The sequence below is a fragment of the Pagrus pagrus genome (assembly GCF_965226575.1).
Source record: "Pagrus pagrus genome assembly, contig: HAP1_SCAFFOLD_146, whole genome shotgun sequence".
Classification (NCBI taxonomy): domain Eukaryota; kingdom Metazoa; phylum Chordata; class Actinopteri; order Spariformes; family Sparidae; genus Pagrus; species Pagrus pagrus.
In genome coordinates this window covers 94,889-121,668 of record NW_028175317.1, presented here as the reverse complement: position 1 = coordinate 121,668, position 26,780 = coordinate 94,889, and the positions used below count along the sequence as shown (strand labels likewise).

Genomic DNA, 26,780 nt, shown 5'->3' with positions numbered 1-26,780 from the left:
TGTGGACACACATCCAGTCAGTGACACAGCTGATCTTCAGACGGTCTGAGAGGCTTCAAATCTGTCCTCCAGCGTGTTGAATACTTTATGGAAGCAGGAGAGACGACAGCTATCATCCATGAATGTGTTGGTGCAGAAAACATCGAGCATGTTAGCAAACTGTCAGGACTCCTCGACATGTGTCTTGCCTCTGGAAAAATGTCTCAGAGCTGAAACACTGAGGCTGCAGCAGCATGTAGCAGCTCTCACAGACACACTGATCTCATGTTTATCCTGTTAACTAGTTAACTGTCATAATGATATTTTAAACTTTATTTCCTGTTGTCTGATCAAACCTCCGTGTCACTGTGAGCTCTCTGCTTTCACTGATTCACCTGCTACAATCACTGAGGAAACTAACCCTTGAATAAAAGTCATGTCTTCCTTTTTGCTTCTGTATCCATGCAGACTCCTGTCGTCCATTAATCTTCAGACGTCAGTCTGATGGAGACAGTTTGTCTGCTCACACAGCTGCTTCTTGACGGCTGACTGCAGGTCACAGTCGGTGTGGATTTAAAGGACTGGATGCTTCGGCCGAGCTTCGGGCTGTTGAGGTTGGATCCCTCCTGTAGTGATGAGGTCAGCGTTGGTGTGGTGATTTAAGGCGGTATGCGGTATTAGCACCAATTTTTTCTTGTTCTTTGAAAATGGCTTCAATGATGATAAATGTGTGAGTTTGGTGCAGTCACGCTGAGATCAGGATGGTCGTATTAATGTAAAACTCACTGTGCAGCGGGTCACTGACGTCACAGCTCTGTCACAGTGTCTGTATCATGTTAGCATGACACTGATCATACAGCCACTAGAGGGCGCTGTGACTGAGTGTCTGTGTATGTTCTGTACTGATGCTGTCATGAATGAGCTGCTCAGCCCTCAGGTGAGTTAAACACCTGAGTGTGACACAGACATGTGTAGTATTGTAGCTGGTGAATATCAGCCTGTTGTTGTTACAGTAAGCTGATCTGATTTCTCTCTTTGTGATGAAACGAAGCCTCTCCACCTCCACCTAACTCCCACCTCCACCTCCACCTCTCTCCCACCTCCACCTCTCTCCACCTCTTTGATCACATTCTGTCTCCTGTCTGACAAACTGAGCTGAGCTGAATAGAAACATGACGTGACAACAGTCGATCTGCAGACGGGAGGCGGAGGAGGATTTATAACAACAGGAAGTCTCATCGCCTCTGCATTCAGTGCTCTCTCTCTCTCTCTCTCTCTCTCTATCTCTATCTTGTCTGCGGTGTCTCTCTGCCTCTCTCGCCCTCTGGCTGCTCTTTAATTGCTGGTGTGAATCAGATGAGAAGTTTCTGTCGCTCTTTGAATAAACGCCTCTACACTACACTGCCTCCATTAAACATCACACACACTTCTCTGAAGACCTGGCCATGTGTGTGTGTGTGTGTGTGTGTGTGTGTGCGATCTGTTAGTGTAGTTCTGTGTGTATCATAAATATGTATGAGTGTATACTGTATATACACTGAAGAGCTGCAGCAGCTTCTGAGCTCAGAATAGCTCCAGTTGTTTGTGTGTGTGTGTGTCTGTGCATTTGTGCGTGTGTGTATGCAGCAGCTGAATAAACTGGTGTTTTCAGGCGACACAGTGCCTTGTTGTGTTGGCGGTGAAGAGAAATAAACGCCTCCTGCTGTGTTTTCTCTTGTTCAGCAGTAAGTGTGTGTTTATTCAGTCTCACAAACACAATATGAAAGTCAAATGAAGAGTGCTGGACCCAGACCTCCACCATCAACCTCTGAACTCACAGAGAGGTGAAGTCCCGCCCCTTCCTCCACAGCCACCAGTCACATGACGTGGTCTCGTTTAACGCTCACTGAAAACTTGGAGTCATCTTGTATATCAGTAGCTCACAGAACTGAACCAGAACCAGAACTGCAGTTGTCAATATGAGCAGATTTATTGTGATCATCTTGTTTAAGCTGTTCTGAGCCCAGTTGGCTCCATGTTGGTGTTTGTTCCGGTGTTGATGAGTCAATGTAGTTCACTGAGCGCTTTAACACAAAACTACATGAGGTTTGACTTTAACACAACAAACTGACAAACATCATCTGTGTGATTAGTCTCTCCACATTGACTATTGATCACATCACGTTTTAGAAATAAGGTCCTATTGGTCACTGCTGAGGGGGCGGGACTTCACCTCTGTATTGTGAAAGATGTGAATTATTTACTGCTGTTAAATCTGTTTGACACAGTCTCATATTCAGACCTCAGATCAGATGTGACAGAGCTCTCTGCTTCTACTTTATATGAGAAGGAGGTATAATGGATAAGCAGTGTGTGTTCAGAAATCTAATGAGGATTCCAGATGTGTGATCTGTGAGAGAGTGTGTGTGTGTGTGTGTGTATGTCTGTGTGTAATGTAATCCAACTCTTCTTTGGTTTCAGTTATTTTTAAACCTTCAGAATGAATCTAAAATCGCCTGTTTTTTACCTGAAGTTTGGTTCATTTGAACAAAGAGTAAAACTCTTGACTTGTATTTCTGGCCTCAGATTTGTAAACAGGAAGTCATACAGACGACTGTCACAGGAAGCTTATTGATCAGATACTAGCTGTGTCCAAATTCAGGGGCTGGGGTTACTCCGGGTCCGGGCCGGGTCCTTCGGAGAGTCCTTTGACGGCCGCGTCAACCGTTGTTAAATTGGACGGTCTAGCCTTCGGCGTATTTCCTGGTTGCATCACCAGATGTTCCCGCCCTTACCGTTACGTCACGATTGATGTCGCCCAGGCCCACTGACTGAATGGATTTTATGGTTTTCTGAACGTCTAACATTTTGAAAGTGAAGGCTTTTAAGGCTTTACTTCCAACGGAATAATGCTAATTTATGCCATATGCTAATGCATTACCAGCGTCACGTATTTTAACTGAAAGTCCGCTGAAGTTTAACATATCTGGCAATGGATGTTCAAATGAGTAAAAACCAAGTATAAACCCAGTACTTACATTTAAATGTCAAGTCTGCACCACTTGATGTCGCCATTTTTCTTGCTTTCCCTCTTTTTCGGGACTGAGGAGTGGCACGCAAAGGATCTTGGGATATGGGAGGCCGCGAAGGGTAGTAGCGGTGCGTCCTCCGAAAACAGGGAAAAGAAGGCTGCATTTGTGGGCTGCATTTGAAGGAGCCTTCGAATTTGGACAGCCTTCGCGCAGCGTTGTGACGTAATTGGCCTTCAAATGTGCACTTCGAAGGATGCAGCCCCTGAATTTGGACACAGCTTCTGACTGACGGCAGGTCAGAGAGCTGCTGCTTGTTTATTGATTAACCCTCTAGGCGCCAGAGTTTATTTAGGAAAATATTCCGTTTGGATTTTAAGATTTTAAAAGGCTGTAGCTTGGAAGTGGTGAGAGATAAATCCACAGTGTAAATAAGAAAAATATTCATAATGACCTAAAGTTTCTGATGGGAGTAAATTTAGTCATCTAATTTGCATATTGTGACGTCACCAGGTGACTGAAAGTAACTTTCAGTAAAACTGATTTTTGAACATATTTACACAGAAAAAAAAATGTTATATTGTCATCTCATCCTCAAAATAAAGGAACAGGAGTTTGATTGGAGTAAATTTACTAATCTAATTTGTATATCACCAGGTAAAATTCAGTAAAACGGAATTCTGAACATATTTACACAGTAGATTTTTTTTCATTTCATTTTTTCATAGATTTTTTTCATCCTCTCATCCTCAGAGTAAATGAACAGGAATCTGATTGGAGTAAATTTCCTAATCTAATTTGTAAAAAGAAAAGAAAACTCTCGTCGTGATCAGTGTGTGTTGGTTGTGTGACAGTGTGTGCAGCTGCAGCATCGTCAGTCACTCGTCTCTGACGAGCGATCGTCATCAGAGGGCAAATCGTCCCCTTCTGAATCGCAATCAGCAAAGATCTGTGCAAGCACCTCATCTGCACTGTAAAGTCTTTTGGGCATTTCGTTTTTTATTACAAAAATCGCTATCTGTCTCTCTATCTGTCCAGCACACTTCTGCCACCGCTCCGCGGCTCTCTCCTCTCCTACTCTGCCGCTTAGCCGCCACCGCTCTGACAGCCGGTGTCGGGTTTCAAACTTTTTTTTTCTCAGGTATTTTGCATAGAAACACACCCACAAATGACGTCAGGATTGAAGCTGAATCTAGTGGCCATCTAGTGGTAGCAAGCAGTAACAGCACAAGGCAGTAGATTTAAAGATATGGGCTGTTTTATTCAGCAATGTTGCCTGTTGCAATAATGCAACTTTGGCACCTAGAGGGTTAATATAAAACTGTAACGAGCTGTTTGAACGGAACATGTACCGTCTATAAGGATGACAGTGTTTGATTAGAGGCCCAGCAGGTCAACAGTCAGTAACACGTTGATGAAGGTTCTCAGTCATCCAGGTCATGGTCATAACGTCTGTGTCTTCAAACGACCCACAAGTGGCCCTAACGACTCTGAAACTCAGAGCTCACATGTGTCCTTAACGACTCTGTAAGGACACTCCCACACTATGTAAGGACACTCCTACACAATGTAAGGACAGTCCCACATGGTGTAAGGACACCCCCACACTCTGTAAGGGCATTACCACACTCTGTAGGGACACTCCCACTGTGATGACCCTGTCCAGTTTGTGTCTTGACCTATTTTCTGTGCAGGTGATTGAGGAGGCGTGTCAGGAGGAGATGCCTCACCTGAACCGGATTCACATCAGGGCTCCTCCTCCCTATATAACCAGGCAATCAAGTCATCTCTCTCTCTCTCTCCTTCCCAGCATGCAGGGCTTTTGTTTGGGTTATGTTTGGTTAAGATTAATTTGTTAAACTGTGTTACACTTACACACACACACCGATAACACTGACCTACATACTTTATTTTTTTTATTATAGTTGTTCAGTTAACTCAATAAATTATTTTGTTAAGTAACCAAGTAAGTCTTGGTGTGGTCTCCCATATTTTGTCTGACCCAGAGCTGGGCTCCCACACGGTGTAAGGACACTTCCACACTCTGTAAGGACACTCTTGCACAATGTAAGGACACTCCCATGCGGTGTAAGGACACTCCCGTATGATTTAAGGGCACTCCCACATAATGTAAGGACACTCCCAGACTCTGTAAGGACACTCCAACACTCTGTAAGGACACTCCCACATTATGTAAGGACACTCCCGCACAATGTAAGGATACTCCCATGCAATGTAAGGACACTCGCGCACAGTGTACGGACACTCCCACACACAGTTTAAAGCCTGTGGCTCCTCCAGTTAGTTAGAACTGAAGAAGCCTCTTGGATGAGAAGTGAAACGTCTTCAACAAACTGAAACACGTCCAGTTGACTAGGATACAGAACCTGACCTCCGTCTGTGACGATCACCGACCTCCCTCTGTGACGATCACCGACCTCCGTCTGTGATGAGTCTGTTAGCCTGGTTCAGTTGAACCCTGTGTGATGTCGTCTGTCAGCTGCTCTCCGTCCCGTTGCGACTCGTCTGGATGTTGTTTGTCTCTGATTGGCTACATCGTGTTAAATCATGTTAAAGCAGGATTGGATTCTAACATGGCAGCTGTCCTCCGTCTGTTTACAGCGACACTGTTTATGAGGCCAGTGTTGTTCCTGAGAAGATATCAGACTTTAAACAGCTGTTCAACACTCAGTGTCCACATCATTTACTGCAGTAGAAGTACTATTACTACTGTAAAAATACTCTGTTACAGTAAAAGTCCTGCACTGAAAATGTTACTTCAGTTAAAGTCTGTACAGATAATCAGGAAAATATAGTTGAAGTATTGAAGCGTTGAGACGTCCTGCAGGCTGTGACTCGGCTCTCTGATGTCATCAGATGATTGTTACTCAGTCATTCATGTAAAAGCAGATTTTACTCTTTGGGCTCAGTGTGAACTAATTTGTATACGACTGACTCTAATGATTATTTTCATTCTGGATCAATCTGCTGATTACTTTCGACATGAATCCATTGATTATCACTACAGATGATCAGTAACTCATTAATGGTTTGATTTTTTAAAAGTCTTCATGTGTTTGTGTGAATAACAGCTAGTAACTAAAGCTCTAAGATAAATGTAGTGCAGTAACAGTATGAAGTAGCATGAAAAGAAAATACAAGTACCTCAGATTTACAGTACTTGAGTAATGTACTTAGTTACATTCCTCCAGCCTTTAAATGACGCAGTCACTCTGTGTTGAGGATTCTTCTGCTGACATTTTACAGATTTTTAGATGTAAAAACACTCAGATTAAATTATCTGAGCTGTAGAATCTCTTGTGTTGGTCGGTCTGATCCAAACCCATCAGAGTCTTCGTCGCCTTCATCGTGGCCTCAGTATCGACTCTGACTGCAGTTATGAAGCTCAGACGAGGGACTGATGAGTTCTGCCACTTTGAGTTTTCTCTGATTGTAATTAGAAGAGACGGGAACAGACGGAGCCGCCGCAGCCCGCTGCTTCTGTCAATCAGCCCATTTAACATGAGTATAATACAACACACACACACACACACACACACACACACACACACACACACACTGGAGTCCATTAACTTCCTGATTCTGTCATCGTTACTTCTTTATTTATTCGTTTAAATGGAATTGTCTCATTTAGCAGCTGCTCTACACTAACACGCTCATATATACGGTGGCCAAAATTTTGTGGACACTTACTGCAGGAGAGGAAAGGACAGGTGACCGGTAACCTCGGACCTAACGACCTACACACAACAACATGAATGTACTCCAACACTCACCTGGTCAATAATGGTACCAACCTGAACCAGCAGCTGTTCGCTTTTCTTCTGTTGGCTCTCCTCCCCAGCAACAAAAGAAGTTCCCTTAACACTATTTTACAGGCGAGGTCCCACTGCTGCAGCCCGGGTTAGCCCCGCCCACCACTATTATGATTGGTTGAAAAACAGAAAAAATAACTAGACAGTTTCTCTGTGCAGCAGAATAATAATGAATACGTTCATGGAGACGTTCACAGAGACATTAGCGGAGACATTCATGGACACATTCACGCAGACGTTTACAAACATCACTTGCGTTTCTGTGACGTCAGGTTCTGATCCAGAAGTAAGAGAACCTCATTCAGAAGTCCATTAACGTTTGTGATAATTTAACACAAAACCTTTTGATGTAGTTTAGATTCATGTGTCAGATGGGATGGTCGCTAACAAGACATCCTTCATTTTATTATCATTAATGTTCCTGTTTGTGTGTGTGTGTGTGTGTGTGTGTGTGTGTGTGATGATAATGAGTCAGTCCTGGTCTGTGAGCAGCAGTGAAGCTGTTTAAAATGCAGAGAGGAGTCACGGCTGGACGAATGTTAGCTACAAACACTCTGCAGCCTCTGTCACCCTCCTCCCCCCTCTCTCTCTCCCTCCCCCCCTCACCATCTGGTCATCCTCTGTGACTCAGCGCTGTCGCCCGCTGGAGGCTCTGACACACACACTCACACACACACACTCTCTCTCTCTCTCTCTCTCTCTCTCACACACACACACACACACACACACACACACACATACACATACACACACAGAACCTGTGACATTTTACATTGTGTGTGAGACAGTGTGTGTGTGTGTGTGTGTGTGTGTGTGTGATACTGTCTCTGTGAAATAATAAATACTCCCTGTTAAAATCTTCATATGAATAATTCAGATTTTATTGATCGATGACAGAATATTTTACCATGATGCTATTGCAGCTAAACAAAAGCTAACGGCTGTTTGTTTGAGTTCGTACTGTAGCGACCAGGTGAGTGTGAGTGTAGCTTGTTAGCTCGTTAGCTCTGAGGTGGTGGTTGTTGTTTCTCGTGGCGACAGCAGCACAGAGACAGTCTACTTCCTGAATATGGACAGGAGCTCTGCAGTGACCACAGAAGCTTCAGCTCAGTCTGTTGATCTGTTGAAGATCTGTCATCATCATCATCTTCCTGTGATGGAGGTCATGTGATGGACATGTTGTCTGTTGGTCCATGATCACCATGTTTTCATCCAGCCGCTCCACTTCACCTCCAGCTTCATTCATTTCTTTTTTTTCTAAACTGCCGACTGTATTGACTCTGTCTCCCCCTGCCTCTCCCTGTCCCCCCTGCCTTCCCCATGTCTCCTCCTGTCTCCCCCTCCCTCCCTCTGTCTCCCCCTCCCCCTGTATCCCCCTGTCCCCCCTGCCTCCCCCATGTCTCCTATTGTCTCCCCTCCCTCCCCCCTGCCTCCCCCATGTCTCCTCCTGTCTCCCCCTCCCCCCGTCTCCCCCTCCCCCTGCCTCCCCTGCCCCCCGTCTCCCCTTTTCGCCCGCTGCCTCCCCCATGCCTCCCCTTGTCTCCCCCTGTCCTCCGCTGCCTCCCCCACGCCTCCCTCCTGCATCCCCCTGCCTGTCAGGTCCTAAGTGGATTAAATGGATTTGAAAGTGGAGCCACAGCTTCACTAATAGCATTTCTTGAATATGAAACAATCCTCGGTGGATTGATTCACAGACTAAAGAGCAGCAGGACTGTAAGTGAGATGCATGAAGAGCTCTGAGTGTTTTCTCTCAGACACAAACTGAACATTATATGTCTGCTCATTAAGCTTCACCTGACAGGCTGCAGAGTTTAACGCTTCTGTTACCTCAAAGTTCAGAAACTAAACATATGAGTCAACCCTAATCAGTCAAACCCGAACCAGTTAAACCTGGACCAGTAAAACCTGAACCAGTTAACCCTGAACCAGTAGAACATGAACCAGTTAACCCTGAACTAGTTAAACCTGAACCAGTTAAACATGAACCAGTAAAACCTGAACCAGATAAACCTGAACCAGTTAAACCTGAACCAGTTAACCCTGAACCAGTTAACCTGAACCAGTTAAACCTGGACCAGTTAAACCTGAACCAGTTAAACCTGGACCAGTTAAACCTGAACCTGTTAACCTGAACCAGATAAACCTGAACCAGTAAAACCTGGACCAGATATACCTCAACCAGATAAACCTGAACCAGTTAAACCTGGACCAGTTAAACCTGAACCAGATAAACCTGAACCAGTTAAACCTGAACCAGTTAAACCTGAACAAGTTAAACTTGAACCAGTTAACCCTGAACTAGTTAAACCTAAACCAGTTAACCTGAACCAGTTAAACCTGAACCAGTTACACCTGGACCAGTAAAACCTGGACCAGTTAAACTTGAACCAGTTAACCCTGAACCAGTTAAACCTGAACCAGTTAAACCTGGACCAGTAAAACCTGGACCAGTTAAACCTGAACCAGTTAAACCTGAACCAGATAAACCTGAACCAGTTCAACCTGAACCAGATAAACCTGAACCAGTTAACCCTGAACCAGTTAAACCTGGACCAGTTAAACCTGAACCAGTTAAACCTGGACCAGTTAAACCTGAACTAGTAAAACCTGGACCAGTTAAACCTGAACCAGTTAACCTGAACCAGATAAACCTGAACCAGTTAAACCTGAACCAGATAAACCTGAACCAGTTAAACCTGAACCAGTTCAACCTGAACCAGATAAACCTGAACCAGTTAAACCTGAACCAGATAAACCTGAACCAGTTAAACCTGAACCAGTTCAACCTGAACCAGTTAACCCTGAACCAGTTGCTACCAGGACTCTCTCAGCAGCAGCAGCAGCAGGAGCAGCTCATCAGCTGATGACACAGTGATAAAATGAAAATGAGTGTTTTGTCTCAGGCCTCAGATTTGTGGCTTGTCCTCTGCAGCAGACTCTCATTACTGCTGCTTGTCCGTCTGACGCTGCTGCTGCTGCTGATGCTGCCTTCACAGCTAATTTTAACCAGCAGCTAATTATGAGTGTTTCTCCGGGGCAGTAACCTGATGAAGAGATAATGACTGTGGAGGAAACACAAGAACAGAAAACAAACACTCACTGAGAAGAGGTGGTAAAATAATCTAAAGTAAAATGAAACAAGATGTCAGATGATAACACATCAGCGTATTTTAACAGTAAATAGAGTCACCAGCACATTAACACTACAGAGTATATAACATTTAACTCATAAACCCACTTTATCACTGTTACTAACAGCTGGAGCTGAAACCACTCCCACTTAATACCGATCCGAGTGCATTAGTGTGTCGGTGACGACTGAAACCAGATCATTACTGTACTAACTGACTCACAGCAAGTTTTCTATCACAGATATTTTCTTCAGAGTCTCAGGAGAGTTTAACTGTTGAACAATGCATGCTGGGAAGTCTGATATGTTGATTGAACATCAACACTGTGGAGTTTGACTTCCTGTAACAACACCAACTGTTTTTGAGGAATAACTGTTCTTGGACTTGAATTCAACCTAACAAGAGTTGAACATTGAACATGTGACGCTGCTGTGTAGCCTTCTTCTCTGTCCCAGCTCATCAGAGTCGTACATTATTTTCTGTCTTTCGACTGATTAACGGAATAATTGTTTAAACATTAATGTGACTGAACACAGCAGCAGCTTTTGTCTGACTGATGTGTTTTCTAGCAGAGACTCACTGAAAGCAGCCGAGCTGGTTCTTGTTTCAGCAGTTAAATCCTGATGCTTCTTTGAATGTTAAATGTGAAACGTTTCCTTTCTCTCAGTGGTCATTATGGCTTTAAAGTGGCCTGTTTCTGTGACAATGATTTGATTGTATTTGCTGGCTGGGCTGCAGCTCGTCTCTCTCTGGTTAATGGTGCTGCTCTAAAGGCTTTATTAGAAGTAATTTGCTGCAGCAGCGCTGACTGATATCTGGGCCGTGACCCTGTCTCTCAGCTGAAGGGTAAAGAGAGAGTCTCAGTCACACTGGAGACGACAGGCTGCACTCCGTCCATACATCACAGTCTGTACACTCTGAGATCAATACACTGCACAGAGAAGTGGTTCAAACCAGAGATGTCACTGCTGTCCACTGATTTATTACAGGTGGGTGTGAAAAATTATTTAAAGACTCATCAGAACTGAACACCAAAATAAAATGTTTTTAATCTGATAGTACTTTGGATTAGGTTCAAGAGAGAGAAACACAAGACAACATTAAAAAATACCAACTGTATCGGAGGGTAATCAACGGGACAAACCCGACTCTGTTGTGTTTCTGTTGGATCTCAGAGTGATTCACGCCACTTTTACTGAGTCCTGAGGTTTCAGGACGTTTGTTTCTGAGGTTTCAGGATGTTTGTCTGAGGTTTCAGGACTTTTGTTTCTGAGGTTTCAGGATGTTTGTCTGAGGTTTCAGGACGTTTGTTTCTGAGGTTTCAGGACGTTCGGCTCTGAGTTTTTAGGACATTTGGCTCTGAGGTTTCAGGATGTTTGTTTCTGAGGTTTCAGGATGTTTGTCTGAGGTTTCAGGACGTTTGTTTCTGAGGTTTCAGGACGTTCGGCTCTGAGTTTTTTAGGACATTTGGCTCTGAGGTTTCAGGACGTTTGTCTCTGAGGTTTCAGGATGTTTGTCTGAGGTTTCAGGACGTTTGTTTCTGAGGTTTCAGGACGTTTGGCTCCGAGGTTTCAGGACGTTTGTCTCACCTCCTTGCCCTCCACTCAACATTACACTGACACCAGAGTGAGAGCAGATATTAAATGACTTCCTGATTGACCATTCAGGATCATGATGACCTTTTCAGATATTGGTTTGTTGTTGAATATATATTTCAGTCTTAATACAGAAAATCAAATCTGAAGCTCTTGACATAAAGAAAAGCAGCTTCACAGGAACAGAAGAGAGTGGGTGTTTTATTGATCTGATCAGTGATGATGGAGCAGGTGGAGCAGCAGCATGAAGGCAGGAGACGAGAGATGGAGGATAAATAAAGTGATAGATGAAGCTGGATGATGGAGCTCAGTGTTTATCAGCTGGACCAACTTCATGACTGTTTCCATGGATACAGAGCGTCCTCAGGAGGATGCTGCTATATACAGTCTGTCATGAATATTCATGAGGAGTCATGAAACAGCCTCACACTGACTGTGTGAAGTAGACAGCACAGCACTGTGTGTGTGTGTGTGTGTGTGTGTGTGTGGTTTGTACAGAATGACCCTGACGTCTCTGTTGATCTCTGGATGTTTGTTAGATCACAAGTTAAATTCCTGTTTTAACTTGAACACTCATTCTTCACAAATGAAAAAATAAGTCTAACATAATTAAATAATTAAAACATTTTAACGTCTGTCACTCACACGTTTAAACAGTGACTTCAGCTGTGTTGTATTGATCACTGTAGATCAGGATAAATAGGTAAGAGTGTAATAAAGGGACACATGTCATCTACTGACTCAAATAGTTGACTTATTGTTGAGAAGTTAATTATTAATTACAGTAAATTCACGTTCAGATTCAGGCTGTCATCACATGCTAACATGCTAAAATGAGCATGCCAACAATCTTAACATTAGCATGTTACAGTAACTGGAGTAATGTTAGTGTGTTACCCTGCTGTGTGCTAAAGATGTGAAACGTTAACATAACATGCGTAATGTGTTGACGTGTGACCAGCCTGCACTGACACACATTAAAACATTGTCGTCTTATTTCATAGTGTTGATGTGCATCAAATCTCCAGAGGAGCATTCATTTTATAATCTGTATTGGCACATCTAGGCTTCCGTATTTCACTACTTCTATTGTGACACTTTGTGACACGTGTTCCCTTCTGTTTTGTTGAAGGTGAAACCTTCACCATCTGATGGGGTTTACAGGAATGTTTGCTCTGAGCCTGCCTCTGACTATCTGTAATCATTTATCAGATGACTTTGCGTCTTTGAAGATTAAATGTCTTCAGATTTTCATCAGAGACTGCTGCCATGCTACATCAACATTTTTAATGCAGATGGAATTTGTGGAACTTCCTGAAACACATTTTAAAGAACAGGAACACACGAGCATCAAGTTTTTATTGTTATTTTGAAAAAAGGACATGCTGAGCAGCGTTTGATCAGGAACATGTCTGTTTTTAAAGAGCAGAACTGTCAGCTGCTGAGAAAACTAATGAGGCCTCCTAAGAAACATAGCGTCTTTAAAGCTGCAGTGATTTCTGTTTGGCCACTAGGGGGTAAAATAACTCCAAAAAAGCTGAAAGACACACCGTCCTAATACAGTATGTTGTAGTTTACAGCTCCATTTGGACTAGATGTGCTAATGGAGCGGAGGTGTGGGGATTTGGCCAGCTCGTTAATATGCTGTAGTGATGTCAACTTCATGTAGCTACACGTGTTTTCTTATGAACCCATTTTTATCCTTTATCTCTTTCCATGAAGTCATTCAGTGTGTGCTGAAAGTGCTGTTACCAGCTGTTTTGCAGTGTACCCATGGGTGTAATAGATTACTTTGATACTCAAACTTAAAAACATGATGATTCTCAGGCAAGTCTTTTTTCTCTGATTTCTAAGCGGATCTATGGATGTTTATTCTGGATGGACATCAGATATAATGATATCCCCAGGAAGTGATATCATGACCAACTCTTCACATTTCACTCCATTAGTACTCTGATAAAGAGGCAGAGAGTGATGGGAAATCTGTATCCACACTGCCAGCAGGTAAAGCAGTTACTGTGACACTGAGCTCATTAAGTTACTTTAAAACACTTAAAACCTGATCACACTCCTGAGTCATAACTCAGTCAAATCTGAACACAAGGACACGAAAAACACACATTTTACATCCAGTGTGACTTATTGTATACCTCCTCATGTTATCATAATCTTTAGATCATAATGATAAATGCCCATAACACTCCTACCTGCCTTAGAATCATGTTTTCATTAGTATCAAAGTAATCCAGTGATAGTTCTCTGTGCATCCACGAGTACACTGCAAACAGGGGCTGCTAACAACTCATTCAGCACACACTGAAAAGAGAACATTTTACTATATGGTAAAAGGCAAAAACAGGGAAAAGACACCCGAGGAATCCTAATTTAGTGTGACGTGGAGATGACAGACTGTCAGACTTTAGAAAACATTGTGCTAAATGTTTGAATTACTGCAGTAACTGTTTAAACTACTGCAGTAACTGTTTAAACTACTGCAGAAGTAACTGTTTAAACTACTGCAGTAACTGTTTAAATTACTGCAGTAACTGTTAAAACTACTGCAGTAACTGTTTAAATTACTGCAGTAACTGTTTAAACTACTGCAGTAACTGTTTAAATCACTGCAGTAACTGTTTAAATCACTGCAGAAGTAACTGTTTAAACTACTGCAGTAACTGTTTAAATTACTGCAGTAACTGTTTAAACTACTGCAGTAACTGTTTAAACTACTGCAGAAGTAACTGTTTAAACTACTGCAGTAACTGTTTAAATCACTGCAGAAGTAACTGTTTAAATCACTGCAGAAGTAACTGTTTAAACTACTGCAGTAACTGTTTAAATTACTGCAGTAACTGTTTAAACTACTGCAGAAGTAACTGTTTAAACTACTGCAGTAACTGTTTAAACTACTGCAGTAACTGTTTAAATTACTGCAGTAACTGTTTAAACTACTTCAGTAACTGTTTAAATCACTGCAGTAACTGTTTAAATCACTGCAGAAGTAACTGTTTAAACTACTGCAGTAACTGTTTAAATTACTGCAGTAACTGTTTAAACTACTGCAGAAGTAACTGTTTAAACTACTGCAGTAACTGTTTAAATCACTGCAGAAGTAACTGTTTAAATCACTGCAGAAGTAACTGTTTAAACTACTGCAGTAACTGTTTAAATTACTGCAGTAACTGTTTAAACTACTGCAGTACTGTACACAAAATGAAGTCAATCTGTAGAACCTCCTGAATAAATGCAGAGTAATGCGACAAATGAAAATTTGACATTTCATATGTTCTCCCTCCCTGACTGGAAACACCAACAAGATTTATGAGACCTGATGCTGTTATCAGAAGATCTGATTGGCCTCAGCAGTATTAACATGTTGGTTGTGTGCGTGTGTGTGTGTGTGTGTCTTTAGATATGTTTATAAGAGCGCCAAACAGATCCAGCTCTCCCAGTGTGTGTCCTGTACATTTATCAGTGTGTTTGTGTCCAACTGAGCACTCCTCAGTATGCAAGTGTGTGTGTGTGTGTGTGTGTGTCTGTGTGTGTGTGAATGATTCAGAGATGTCAAGTGAGCTCATGAATAATAAACAGGACATGCATTCTGCTGTGAATATTTTATGGCACATGAAAGTGAGCAGAAACACTCAGTAGAGTCTGGCCTCGTCCAATCAGCTCTCAGAAGGGTGGGCAGATGGATGGATGATGGATGGATGGATGATGGACGAGTGGACGGATGGATGAGTGGACAGTCTATAAAAGGGTGGATGGATAGATGAAGGATGATAGATGTTGGAAGATGGACGAACAGGTTGACAATGGACAGGTTGACGTTGGACAGGTTGACGATGGACAGACTGACGATGGACAGATTGACGATGAACAGATTAACGATGGACAGACTGACGATGGACAGATACAGCAGCTTTAATCAGCGTCTCACCTGTCGTTACACCTGTAGAGTCAACAGATAGAGAGAACAGATGAGGAAATCTTTAAGTCTGTGATGGCACATTACATTTGCCAAACACACATGGACACACACACACACACACACACACGGACACACACACACACACGGGTGATATGAAGAAGCAAGCAGTTGAACGGAGAGCGACAGTCACAGCAGACTGAACACAGCTCGAGGTGTTTGTGTCTGTTTAGATTTCCAGTAACTGTTGGCTGTGGCCCATTAAACATATGACTGCTACTTGGATAAATACTGTGTGTGTGTGCGTGTGTGTGCTCTGCAGCATCTTGTCATTTTTACATAATACCTGAATCAACCTCATATCTCTGTTTCCCTGCAGGACGGAGTGTGCTTAGCAGAAAACTCAGGAAACCTGATTCACCCCAACATGACTTTTATTTCAGTTAAATCATGATTTCAGATCAGATGAATCGTGATTTAAGATCAGATGAATCGTGATTTCAGATCAGATGAATCGTGATTTAAGATCAGATGAATCGTGATTTCAGATCAGATGAATCGTGATTTAAGATCTGACGAGTCATGATTTACCACTTGCTCACATGACTGATTTAAAATAAAATCTCTCTCTGGAGATGTGTTTGTCTTGTTGCAGAAATCAACTTTATCAACATTATCGTCATGGCTGCCAATTTGTTGAGCAGTTTGACAACATTTTATATGATTTTGTTGGTATGTTTTGTCTCCAGGTCTGCAGTCCGTCACCTGGGAACATGAATGTCTGAACCACATTTCATCAGAGTTCACACACAGGCATATGCATACAGATCCATCTAGTGTAAACAGCATCTCCTTTCTATTGTACTTTATCTATTTCTTTGAGTACATTTTTATTTTATTCTTTTTTATATCTCTCGTCGTCAGCTTCTACCTCACCCTACTACTTTCTGTATTGTATTATTTGCACATTGTTTGTTCGCTTCTGCATTTCTCCCTTGGGCCAAGTTGAATTTGTCATACAGGAATCAATAAAGGTACATCTTATCTTATATTTCAGTCTGGACCAAAGTAGAGGACACACTGACAGTAACATCTCCACAGATGCTAAGCTAGCATGGCTAAACAATTTTATTTGCCAGATAAACGTTTCTTAAAATAAACTCATGGATTTTGTGTGACGCTACAGTGAAGCTCAGCAGCTTCCTCAACTCGTCATAATCCACAATCCCTCTCCATATCGTCAGGGACCTAATTCTGCCTGCAGGATGTGTGTGTGTGTGTGTGTGTGTGTGTGTGAGTGTGCGTGTGTGTGAGAGCATGTTCAGTCTTTGTGAGGACTCGGTGAGACTCTTCAGTGTTGACTCTGTGATACAAACAGAGCTGATCTGTTCTCAGCCTGCAGCGACTTGTTTACCAACTGCTGCTCCCATCCAATCTGAACATTTATGTTAAACTCATCGTACCAGTGAAGAACATGTTTTACTGGAAGTGATGTGATTGATGTTATTGATATAGTCAATCTGATTGATCTGATTGTATCTCTGTTAAATCTGGATGTGTTGTGGTGGTGTCAGATGTAGATAATGATGATGACTGCAGAGCAGTGGGCTAACAGAGAGTGATACGTGTCTGGTATACTAACACAACAGTGTTATAATCCTACATGAAAGACTGAGGGAAACACTCAGGATACTGCTGACACATATAGGATCTCGACAGTAGAACTATTTATGGTTCTGTAAAGAGATATTTCACTTTTTGTGTAATGAAATACAATTATAAATGCCATTATAATTATTACCTCTGCCACATAGGCTATGATTTTTTTTTTTTTACCATATTGGTTGGTTGGTTGTATTTTTTGTTGGCTGGTTGGTTGGCTGGTTTATTGGTTGGTTGGTTTATTGGTTTGCTGGTTGATTGGTTTATTGGTTGGTTGGTTTGCTGGTTGGTTGGTTTATTGGTTGGTTGGTTTATTGGTTTATTGGTTTGCTGGTTGGTTGGTTTATTGGTTGGTTGGTTTGCTGGTTGGTTGGTTTATTGGTTGGTTGGTTTGCTGGTTGGTTGGTTTATTGGTTTGCTGGTTGGTTGGTGTGTTGGTTGGTTGGTTCATTGGTTAATTGGTTGGTTGGTTTGCTGGTTGGTTGGTTTATTGGTTGGTTTGCTGGTTGGCTGGTTGCTTTTTTGTTGATTTGTTGCTTGGTTGGTTGGTTAATTGGTTGGTTTGCTGGTTGGTTGGTGTATTGATTGGTTGGCTTATTGGTTTATTGGTTGGCTGGTTTGCCGGGTGGTTTGCTGGTTGGCTGGTTTATTGGTTTATTGGTTGGTTGGTTTGCTGGTTGGCTGGTCGCTTTTTTGTTGGTTTGTTGCTTGGCTGCTTGGTTTATTCTTTTATGTTTTTATCCTCTGTGAGGCACTTTGTGTTGCTATATGTATGAAAAGTGCCATACAAATAAAAATAAAGTTAAAGTTATTGGTTGGTTTGCTGGTTGGTTGGTGTATTGGTTGGTTGGTTGTTGCTTACTTTATTGGTTTGTTGGTTGGTTTGTCAGCAGCATTAAAATAAAGATGGATCAGGATCCCCCCCCCCCCCCTCTTTTCATAATTACATTTTTTGGGGAGTTTTCCCCACATTTTGGTTAATGTCTATAATAATAATGCATGCATTGTTACACTCGGTAGTATCTAGTAGGACCCAGAAGCGGACACAGGGCAGGATGAACTGTTATAGGTGCTTTATTTAAAGAACCAGAGGACAGCTGGTGGTGATGAGAGTCCTTGTCCGAGAGGTGGCAGGAGGAGACCAGGTAGCTCTCGGGGCGCTGGCAGCGGTGTGGCGTGTGGCAGCGGAGATGCGGCCGGGGCAGACTGTCCGCTGCAGAGGCGCGGGGAGAGCGGAGTCACAGGCAGAGTTTGGGTCACCGGTGTACACTGGAGGCAGAAACAAAGTATTAGTTAAGGCAATCACAAGACACTAGAAGTTTGATAATGCTTAGTTCGGGCTGAGCCATCTACCACGTCTGGTCGACATAATCATCTGGCAGCAGGTAGCGTGGAGAGCGGGGTTATAAACAGGCGCTGATTGCCAACCTGCTGCAGGTGTGTGTGTGCCAGTGGCTCCGGTGACAGGGGACTCCGCCCAGCCTCTCGCCGCGCCTCTGCAAGCAGAACAGTGAAACAAAACACAAAAAACTCTACAGAAAGTGAGATTGTGACATGCATATCGATGAAAACAAATCAGGTGGCTGGTATCTGAATTACAATTTGATTCTGATCCTAAATACAGACCTAGCAGATATGTCTAGATATGCTTTGATAGGGTAGTCATTTTTTTTTTAGCTTTTATAGCATCTAAAGGGTAACAAATAGGGACAGAAACCTGCAACTTAATGTCAGTTGTGGTTTGGAAACTGTTTAGATGCAGCTACACTGATCCCGTATGGTACCAATGTACAGCTTAGATAATGGGGATTCAGAGAGGTACCAACAGTTATTAGGTCTGATTTGTTTAGGGTTGGCCCTTTGTTATGGGGTAAGGAAAACTATAGTGAACTAAATTGTAGACAACATCAGAGGTTTTATTGTAAAGAAAACCAAAAACTGATAGGAGGGTAAATGGGACTGAAGGGTGCTGGTCTGGAGAGGTTTCCTGGTTTTGAGTTGTGATCCAGAGCAGAGCGGCAGGGATTGGTAAACAGACTTGCATTTCTATAGCGCTTCTCCAGTCTACAGACCGCCCAAAGCACTTAAAACACTTACTAGATGGCCCGCTGCTCCTCCGGAGCTACAGATGGGGCAGCCGTAGCTCAAGAGGTAGAGCTACACACTCCAGATTGGAGATGATCAGCAGACTTAAGTGGACGGGGAGAAGAAGCAGGGCTGGAGTCAGGGGTGACAAGACTAAGAAAAGACAAAGAAACAAGGTTGATCCCAGCCGGAAATCACGAGGCATCACAGAACTCTTAGATAATATAGCTTGAACGCAGTAGAAATAGCTGAGCAGAGTATCTGAAAAGGTCGTGATTATGAAGATCAGGTGCAGCTGATGGCTGCTCCCTGACACACCTGCAGACAATCGTCCACGCTGAGAGAGACAGTCCTGCTCCAAGGCAGACAGGTTGCCAAGGGACAGAAGATGTAAAATGATTGTTGGGCCTTGGCTAAGGTATGCACTCTACTGAGTGCCATTCTAGTTGTGTAGTTTTCCATTTTTTAGAGGAGAATAAAATCATCTTTGGACATATTTGTTATAACTGTCCAATCGTTGAACCTCCTATGCTGAGGCCACAATATCAAATCAATACAGGGAACAATCACAGTGGGCGGAGACTTGAACCCTGTGTGACCTCTGCTTCAGTCATATGGACGCAGCTGAGTTCTTTCCTGTCAGACAGACATGAGGGATTAATTCAGGCTGTCAGTTTGCAGATTTTTTCCATGACAGCTCGACAGCACAGAGGAGGAGAAGTGGTAATGAGTGAGACACCAACCCACCAGCAGCACACACTGTGCCTGTGTGTGTGTGTGTGTTTGGAGTTGAGAGCACAGTTTTGTGTGTTTTCAAAGATTAGAAACTGCTGCTGAAAAGTTGTGTCACCATATCAAAGGCTGTGTGTGTGTGTGTGAGAGAGAGAGAGAGAGAGAGTGTGTGTGTGTGTGTGTGTCTGTAACAGCTCTCCCTGTTGGAAGCTGAGCTTGGATCGTAATGTTGCTTCTTAATAACCTCAACATTTCTCTGCCTGTGCGTCAGCTTGATGATTCATCACAGCTCTCTGGGATTTATTCTGATTTTAAGATCTTCTGAACTCTTCCGTTCTTTCCTTCCTCAGGTGGACTCTGGCACTGACTGGACGAACCGGTCTGTTCATGCATCCATTGATCCATTGATCCATCCTCTCATCCCTTCGTCAGTCAGAGAAAGGATCTGATGAGACGACTGAAGACAGAGACGAGAAGAGACAACCTGCGATGGCCAGTGGTAAAAAATTATTTTCTGACATTCTAGAAAAGAAAAAGTCATTCCTGTCAATCATGTCTCCTCCATCATGTGTCTGATTATCTCTCTCTCTCTGTGTGTGTGTGTGTGGTGTAGCAGCTCATGGTGTAGGTAGTCTGGGTGCTGAGCAGAACCACCTGAGTGTCTCCGTCACGGATCATGGAGCCTGGGCCACGGCCATGAACAACCTGGGCATCATGTCTGTGGGCCTCGGCGAGCAGCAGCTCGTTTCAGGTATCTTCTTCTGAAACTAGTTGAGACACAGATGTCAAGATTTTCTGCTTTTCTCTGAATAATTTCAATGATTTGAAAGTATTTGTAATAATGTGGAGGTTTGGACTGCTGGTAGGACTAAACAAACATTGTGAAGGTGTCACATTGTGCTCTGGCTCATCGTCACCACATTTCTCTCTATTTTCACCAAACCAATAATCAGCAGATAGAATATTGCAGTGCAGTCACAGCCTGCAGGGAAATTTTACTGACACCATTACTTCACTGGCGATACTTTTTAACTACATTTTACATACACAAATAATCACAGAACACACTATCCAGCTGAGTCTAATGTGAATGTCATCAATTCTGCACATAGCCCAAACATATCCCTAATGCAACCCTAACATATCCCTAACATATCCCTAACTTATCCCTAACATAACCCTAACATGAGCCTAACATATCCCTAACATAGCCCTAACATAGCTCTAACATGTCCCTAACATAAGCCTTATATGTCCCTAACATAGCCCTAACATATCCCTAAGATAGCCCTAAGATAGCCCCAATATATCCCTAACATAGCCCTATCATAAGCCTCACATGTCCCTAACATAGCCCTAGTAGTAGGTGTAGTAGTGGCATTATTAACAGTAGTAGTAGTATGTGTAGTAGTGGCAGTATTAACAGTATTAACAGTAGAAGTAGTAGTAGTAGTAGTAGTATGTGTAGTAGTGGCAGTATTAACAGTAGTAGTTGTAGTAGTATGTGTAGTAATGGCAGTATGTGTAGTAGTAGTAGTAGTAGTAGTATGTGTAGTAGTGGCAGTATTAACAGTAGTAGTGGTAGTAGTAGTAGTAGTATGTGTAGTAAGTAAGTAAGTAAGTAAGTAAGTAAATTTTATTTATACAGCACTTTTCATAGATAAAATCACAAAGTGCTTTACAACAAAGATAAAATGCAATAGAATACAGAGATCACACACACAAAAAATAATAAAATAAAATAAAAACACACCACGGCACAGGTCCAGGTAGCTTCACAGAGGTCCCAGAACTTCACCATCAGTAAAAAGCCTGTCTAAAAAGATAGGTTTTAAGTTCTCTCTTAAAACCTTCAGTGGACTCTATGCTACGTAAGGTCAATGGTAGTGCATTCCAGAGGCAAGGGGCACTGGCCTGGAAGGAGCAATCACCTCGTGTTTTAAAATGAGTGCGGGGGACCATCAAGAGTTTCTGATCTGATGACCTTAGTGAGCGTGAGGGAGAGTAGGGTCTCAGTAGCTCCGTGATGTAGGAGGGAGCTTGATGATGGAGGGCTCGAAAAGTAAGTACTAAAATCTTAAAATGAATCCTAAAATTAATTGGTAACCAGTGTAGGGAATATAAAATTGGGCTGATATGATCCCTTTTCTTAGATCCAGTTACAAGCCTTGCAGCTGTATTCTGTGCAGTTTGAAGGCGATTTACAGCCTTTTTGTTAAAACACATAAAAAGAGCATTACAGTAGTCAATGCGGGATGAAACAAAGGCATGAATTATCATCTCCATTTCAGGTCTTGAAATCATGGACCTCAGTTTAGCAATATTCCGCAGATGATAGAAGCAGTTCTTCACCAACTGTTTACAGTGGTGGTCCAAAGACATGTCCTTGTCAAACACAACACCTAGGTTACGTAGGCTAGGTTGGACAGAGAGACCTAACTGACCTAAATGCTGCTTTATGGGGGGAATGGCACTATCTGGGGCAATAATCAGTGTTTCAGTTTTGGCATGGTTCAGTTGAAGAAAGTTGTCATTTAGCCATTTTTTGATGGCAGTCAAACAGGCAATAAGGTTGTCTAATTTATGCAGCTCAGTCTACTTGAAAGAGCAGTAGAGCTGAATATCATCAGCATAAAGATGATAAGAGACATCACTGTCCTCACTGATAATCTGTCCAAGAGGGGTCATGTAAAGCAAGAAGAGAAAAGGGCCGAGGACTGATCCCTGTGGGACCCCACAGGCTAGCCTTGTCGGGTCAGATAGTAACTGGTTGACATGGACCAGAAAACTCCTGTCAGTCAGATAGGACCTGAACCAATTCAATACAGTGCCAGTAATCCCAAAAGTGTCTCTGAGTCTATTTAGTAAGACTTTATGGTCCACCGTGTCAAATGCAGCGGTTAGATCTAACAGTACCAGGACTGTATATTGACCAGAGTCTGCTGCCATCAGGACATCACTTGAAACACGGAAACCTGATTGGAAGGTGTCGAAGATAGAATTTTCATCAATAAAGGCAGTTAATTGTTCGGCTACTACCTTTTCTAGAATTTTGGCCAGAAAAGGGAGCTTTGAAATGGGCCTATAATTTTTCAGATCAGCAGGATCCAAGTTTGGTTTCTTTGATTTAGGTTCCACCGCTGCTTGTTTAAAGAAAACTGGGACAACGCCAGTTTGGAGAGATTGATTTATGATCTCTACAATGCATGGGCCAATAGAGCCAAAAGATTTAATAAACAGTGAAGTCGGAAGTATGTCCAGAGGGCTGGAGGACGGAGTCATGGTGGCAAGGAGCGCACTGATATCTGACAGTGTGACCAAAGAAAACAAGGACCAGTTGCACCGGGGAGGCTGAATAGTGCAAGGGTTTGAGACAGTTAGAGGAATGTTGGCCCTAATGTCATTTATTTTGTTTTCCATAAAGCTGGCAAAAGCATTACAATCAGTCGTAGAGGAGACTGGGGCAGTGGCGACATTAGGGGATGTAATGGAGCTAATGTTGTCAAACAGAAACTAAGGGTTTCTCTTATTAAGAGAGATAAGTTGGACAAAATAAGCAGTTCTTGCTGTTTTTAGCGTATTGTTTAAAACTAATCTCAGATCCTTAAGGTACAGCCTATGGACCTCTAGCTTCGATGCTTTCCACAGTCGCTCTGCCTTGCGGCAGCTTCTCCTATGATTTTGAATCTCTTCATTTATCCAAGGGCAGGGCTTCCTTAGAGAGGTGGATCTTGGTTTGATTGGAGCAACTTTATCAATAACAGACTGGCATTGAAGATTAAAACACTGTACCAGTGAGTTTACATCATCATCATCATCATCATTATCATCATCATCATCATCATCGTTTGGAGCAGGCTCAGCGTCAAACAAGGAAATAAAGCTCTCAACAACAGACTGATTAATAAAGCGTTTCTTTCCTTGAACAGAACATGATAGGTGCTTCTCAACGTATTCCATATCAAAGGAGACACAGCTGTGGTCGCTGACAAGAGAATCCTCCACATGTAGATTTTCAACAGTCAAACCATGTGAGAAGACAAGGTCCAGTGTATGTCCCTTAATGTGTGTGGGACCAGAGACATGCTGCACAAAGTTAAAAGACTCAGTGATATTTAAAAGCTCTGCAGCAGTGTTAGATGAGTGATCATCTATATGAATATTGAAATCACCAATAATTAGGACCTTATCCAGTTTGATAATGGAAGTTAAAAGTTCGGTGAAGTCGGATAGAAACCCACTAGCTGGGCCAGGAGGGCGATAGATTAAAATGCAGTAAAATGGGTTTTGTTCATTTATCTTAGTCACTTGAAGCTCAAATGAGGGGAAGCAGTCAGAGTTCACCAACCTAATTTTGAGGCGTTCACGGAAGACAACAGCGAGGCCCCCACCGCGTCCTGTGAGGCGGGGTGTAGCAGCAAAAGAGTAAAAGAGAGAGTAGTAATGGCAGTATTAACAGTAGTAGTAATAGTAGCAGTAGTAGTAGTATGTGTAGTAATGGCAGTATTAACAGTAGTAGTAGTAGTAGAAGTATGTGTAGTAGTGGCAGTAACCAGCCAGCTGTTTATTAAGTAGTTCAAAGTAGCTCCAGTTCAAACAGCTACAACAGTCAAATGTTGTTTATGAATGCTTTTACTTTTGACACTTAAGAACATTTTGCTCATAATACTTCTGTAGTTTTACTGACGACGACGACAACATGAATTTTGAAATGTGAAATTATGACTATTTCAAACTGAATGTTTTTCTAAATACATTATTTACTATAGGGTTTCAGGTACATGAATTGAAAATAATAATTGAAAATAGGATCTTGCAGTATCACTAGGCCAAAACAACAAACACAACAACAACAAATTAAAGATATTGGGTCCCAGCCTGATTCCCTGTGTTTTGTTTTTTTCCTCCCTCTCTCTCCTTCGCTGCTGCTCTCTGCTGCCTCACCATGCTCACCCTCCTTCTCTGCCTCTCCTCTTTTCTCTCCTCCACTCACCTCCTGCACTACTTCTGCCTGTGCTCTTATCTAATATAATATTGGGTTAAATAAAGTGTTAAATTCGTTCACATCACCAATACCACGCAGGTAATGTTAGGAATATTTAAATATTACACTTATCACGGTACACATCATTATCATTTCTATTGGCTTGAGGGAATAACATCACGATAATAAATCAAGAACATTGAGCCTCTCCTTTATGTAACGTTACCTGACTCTCTTCCTCTGGGACCTCTCTTCTTTTGAAAATAGTTAAATTTACTCATCTGAAAATGTAACCAGAAAAGAGTCATGGCAGAAAATGACCTGGGCATTACCTAAGCTAATGTTATGTCGTGCTGTTCAAAACGTGTATCTGAAACGTAACGGGTTTCCTCTATCAATAGAAAATTAAGTTTTACAGTTAAAAATTAATCTACAACAAAATAATATCTCTCTCTACTGTGTGACATAAGACTCGACATGCTTTATTAGGCCTAAAGTAATCTCTCTTCAACAAGTGTCAATGGTACAAAAATAAAATAAAAATAAGAATCTCTCTGAAATAATGATAGAAATAATGCGTCTCCTGTATTAACCAATCAATAACACATTTATACCGACTCAGGATTTTTTCTGTAGCCTAATCCATCTATAACATTAGGGTCGTTTTCACGGGTTTGAACAAAACTGTATCAAATATAACCTAGCTGAGGTACCTGTCTTTCACCCTTTCACCCTCGTCTCTATTCTCTTCGTCTTTCGCGTGCCGCAGCCAAACAGGCAGGTGGTGACTCCGGTGTTGGTTTTTCAAAATAAGGGTATTTGCAGCGTAGCGTCACATTTCATGAAAATTGAAAATATTCTGAAGGTGTGGCGGCTTTTATTTTGCCGTGGCGGTGCGCCACAATCAATTACATGTAGAGGAAACCCTGAGTACTGCATGTGTCTGTCCCTCAGTAGTGTGTAGTACTGCATGTATCTGTCCCTCAGTAGTGTGTAGTACTGCATGTGTCTGTCTCTCAGTAGTGTGTAGTACTGCATGTGTCTGTCCCTCAGTAGTGTGTAGTACTGCATGTATCTGTCCCTCTTTAATGTGTCCAAACACTTGTAATTTGTCTAACGTCCACTAAGCTCTTCATGTATCCGCTCATTGTGATTTAGTGTTTATGAAATAGTTTTGGGGATTTGTCTGAGTCTCCTGCTGGATGGAGGTCTGTCGTTGTAAAAGAACTGCTGTATTGAGTTTATTAAATGAGCAGCAGCCAGATTTGTGGGCTTTTTGAGTTAATCTCAAAATAATTGAATGCATGGATTTAAGTGAGGCTGAATGAGGAGAGAAGAGAGGAGCTGTTGTAAGGAGGGACAGACTGTAACTTAGCAACCTCATTCCTGAGGAGCGCAGCAGAAATATTAATATGACGACATGATATTATTACAGTGATGATGTGATGCTCGTTAGACTCCACCTCTGGCAGCAGCTGCAGCTCTCCTCCCTCTTTAAACGACACGTGGGAACATTTACATCATGAATTTGATATGTGTGTGTTAAAGGGTCATTTCAGCTCAAATCACAAAAGCCCATGTTTCCTCTGACCTACAGGAGACAGTTTTCACTCTTTTAAACGGTTATAGATCTATCTGATAGATAAACGTCTGAAGCTGTGGAATAAACAGATCAACCTGATTGGCTGAAGAGTTAATTATGACATGGGTTCAGGGTTAGATAAGTTTTATCCGTCACTGATGTGTCTGGGTGTGTCTGACCAATGAGATCTCATCTTCAGGGTAATCAGAGACAGATGTTTCCCGCAGCTTTTGTCTCTTGGTAGTTCTGGTGGAAAAA

At 42.3% G+C, this 26,780-nt stretch overlaps 1 protein-coding gene across 2 annotated transcripts in view; it reads left to right on the top strand.

Moving 5' to 3' along the window:
• Positions 1–452: 452 nt before the first annotated feature.
• The window catches only part of LOC311254033 (ecto-NOX disulfide-thiol exchanger 1-like), a 61,323-nt gene continuing 34,995 nt past the window's right edge, over positions 453–26,780 (top strand). The window contains exons 1-3 of one of the 2 annotated variants that reach the window (XM_084384459.1): positions 453–618; positions 20,307–20,455; positions 20,570–20,707. In XM_084384459.1, coding sequence (XP_084240585.1) covers positions 20,446–20,455; positions 20,570–20,707 — 148 coding nt within the window. In that variant the 5' untranslated portion in view covers positions 453–618; positions 20,307–20,445. Of the gene's footprint in view, positions 647–20,306; positions 20,456–20,569; positions 20,708–26,780 lie in introns of both variants that reach the window. The other variant, XM_084384460.1, reaches the window with a different exon arrangement.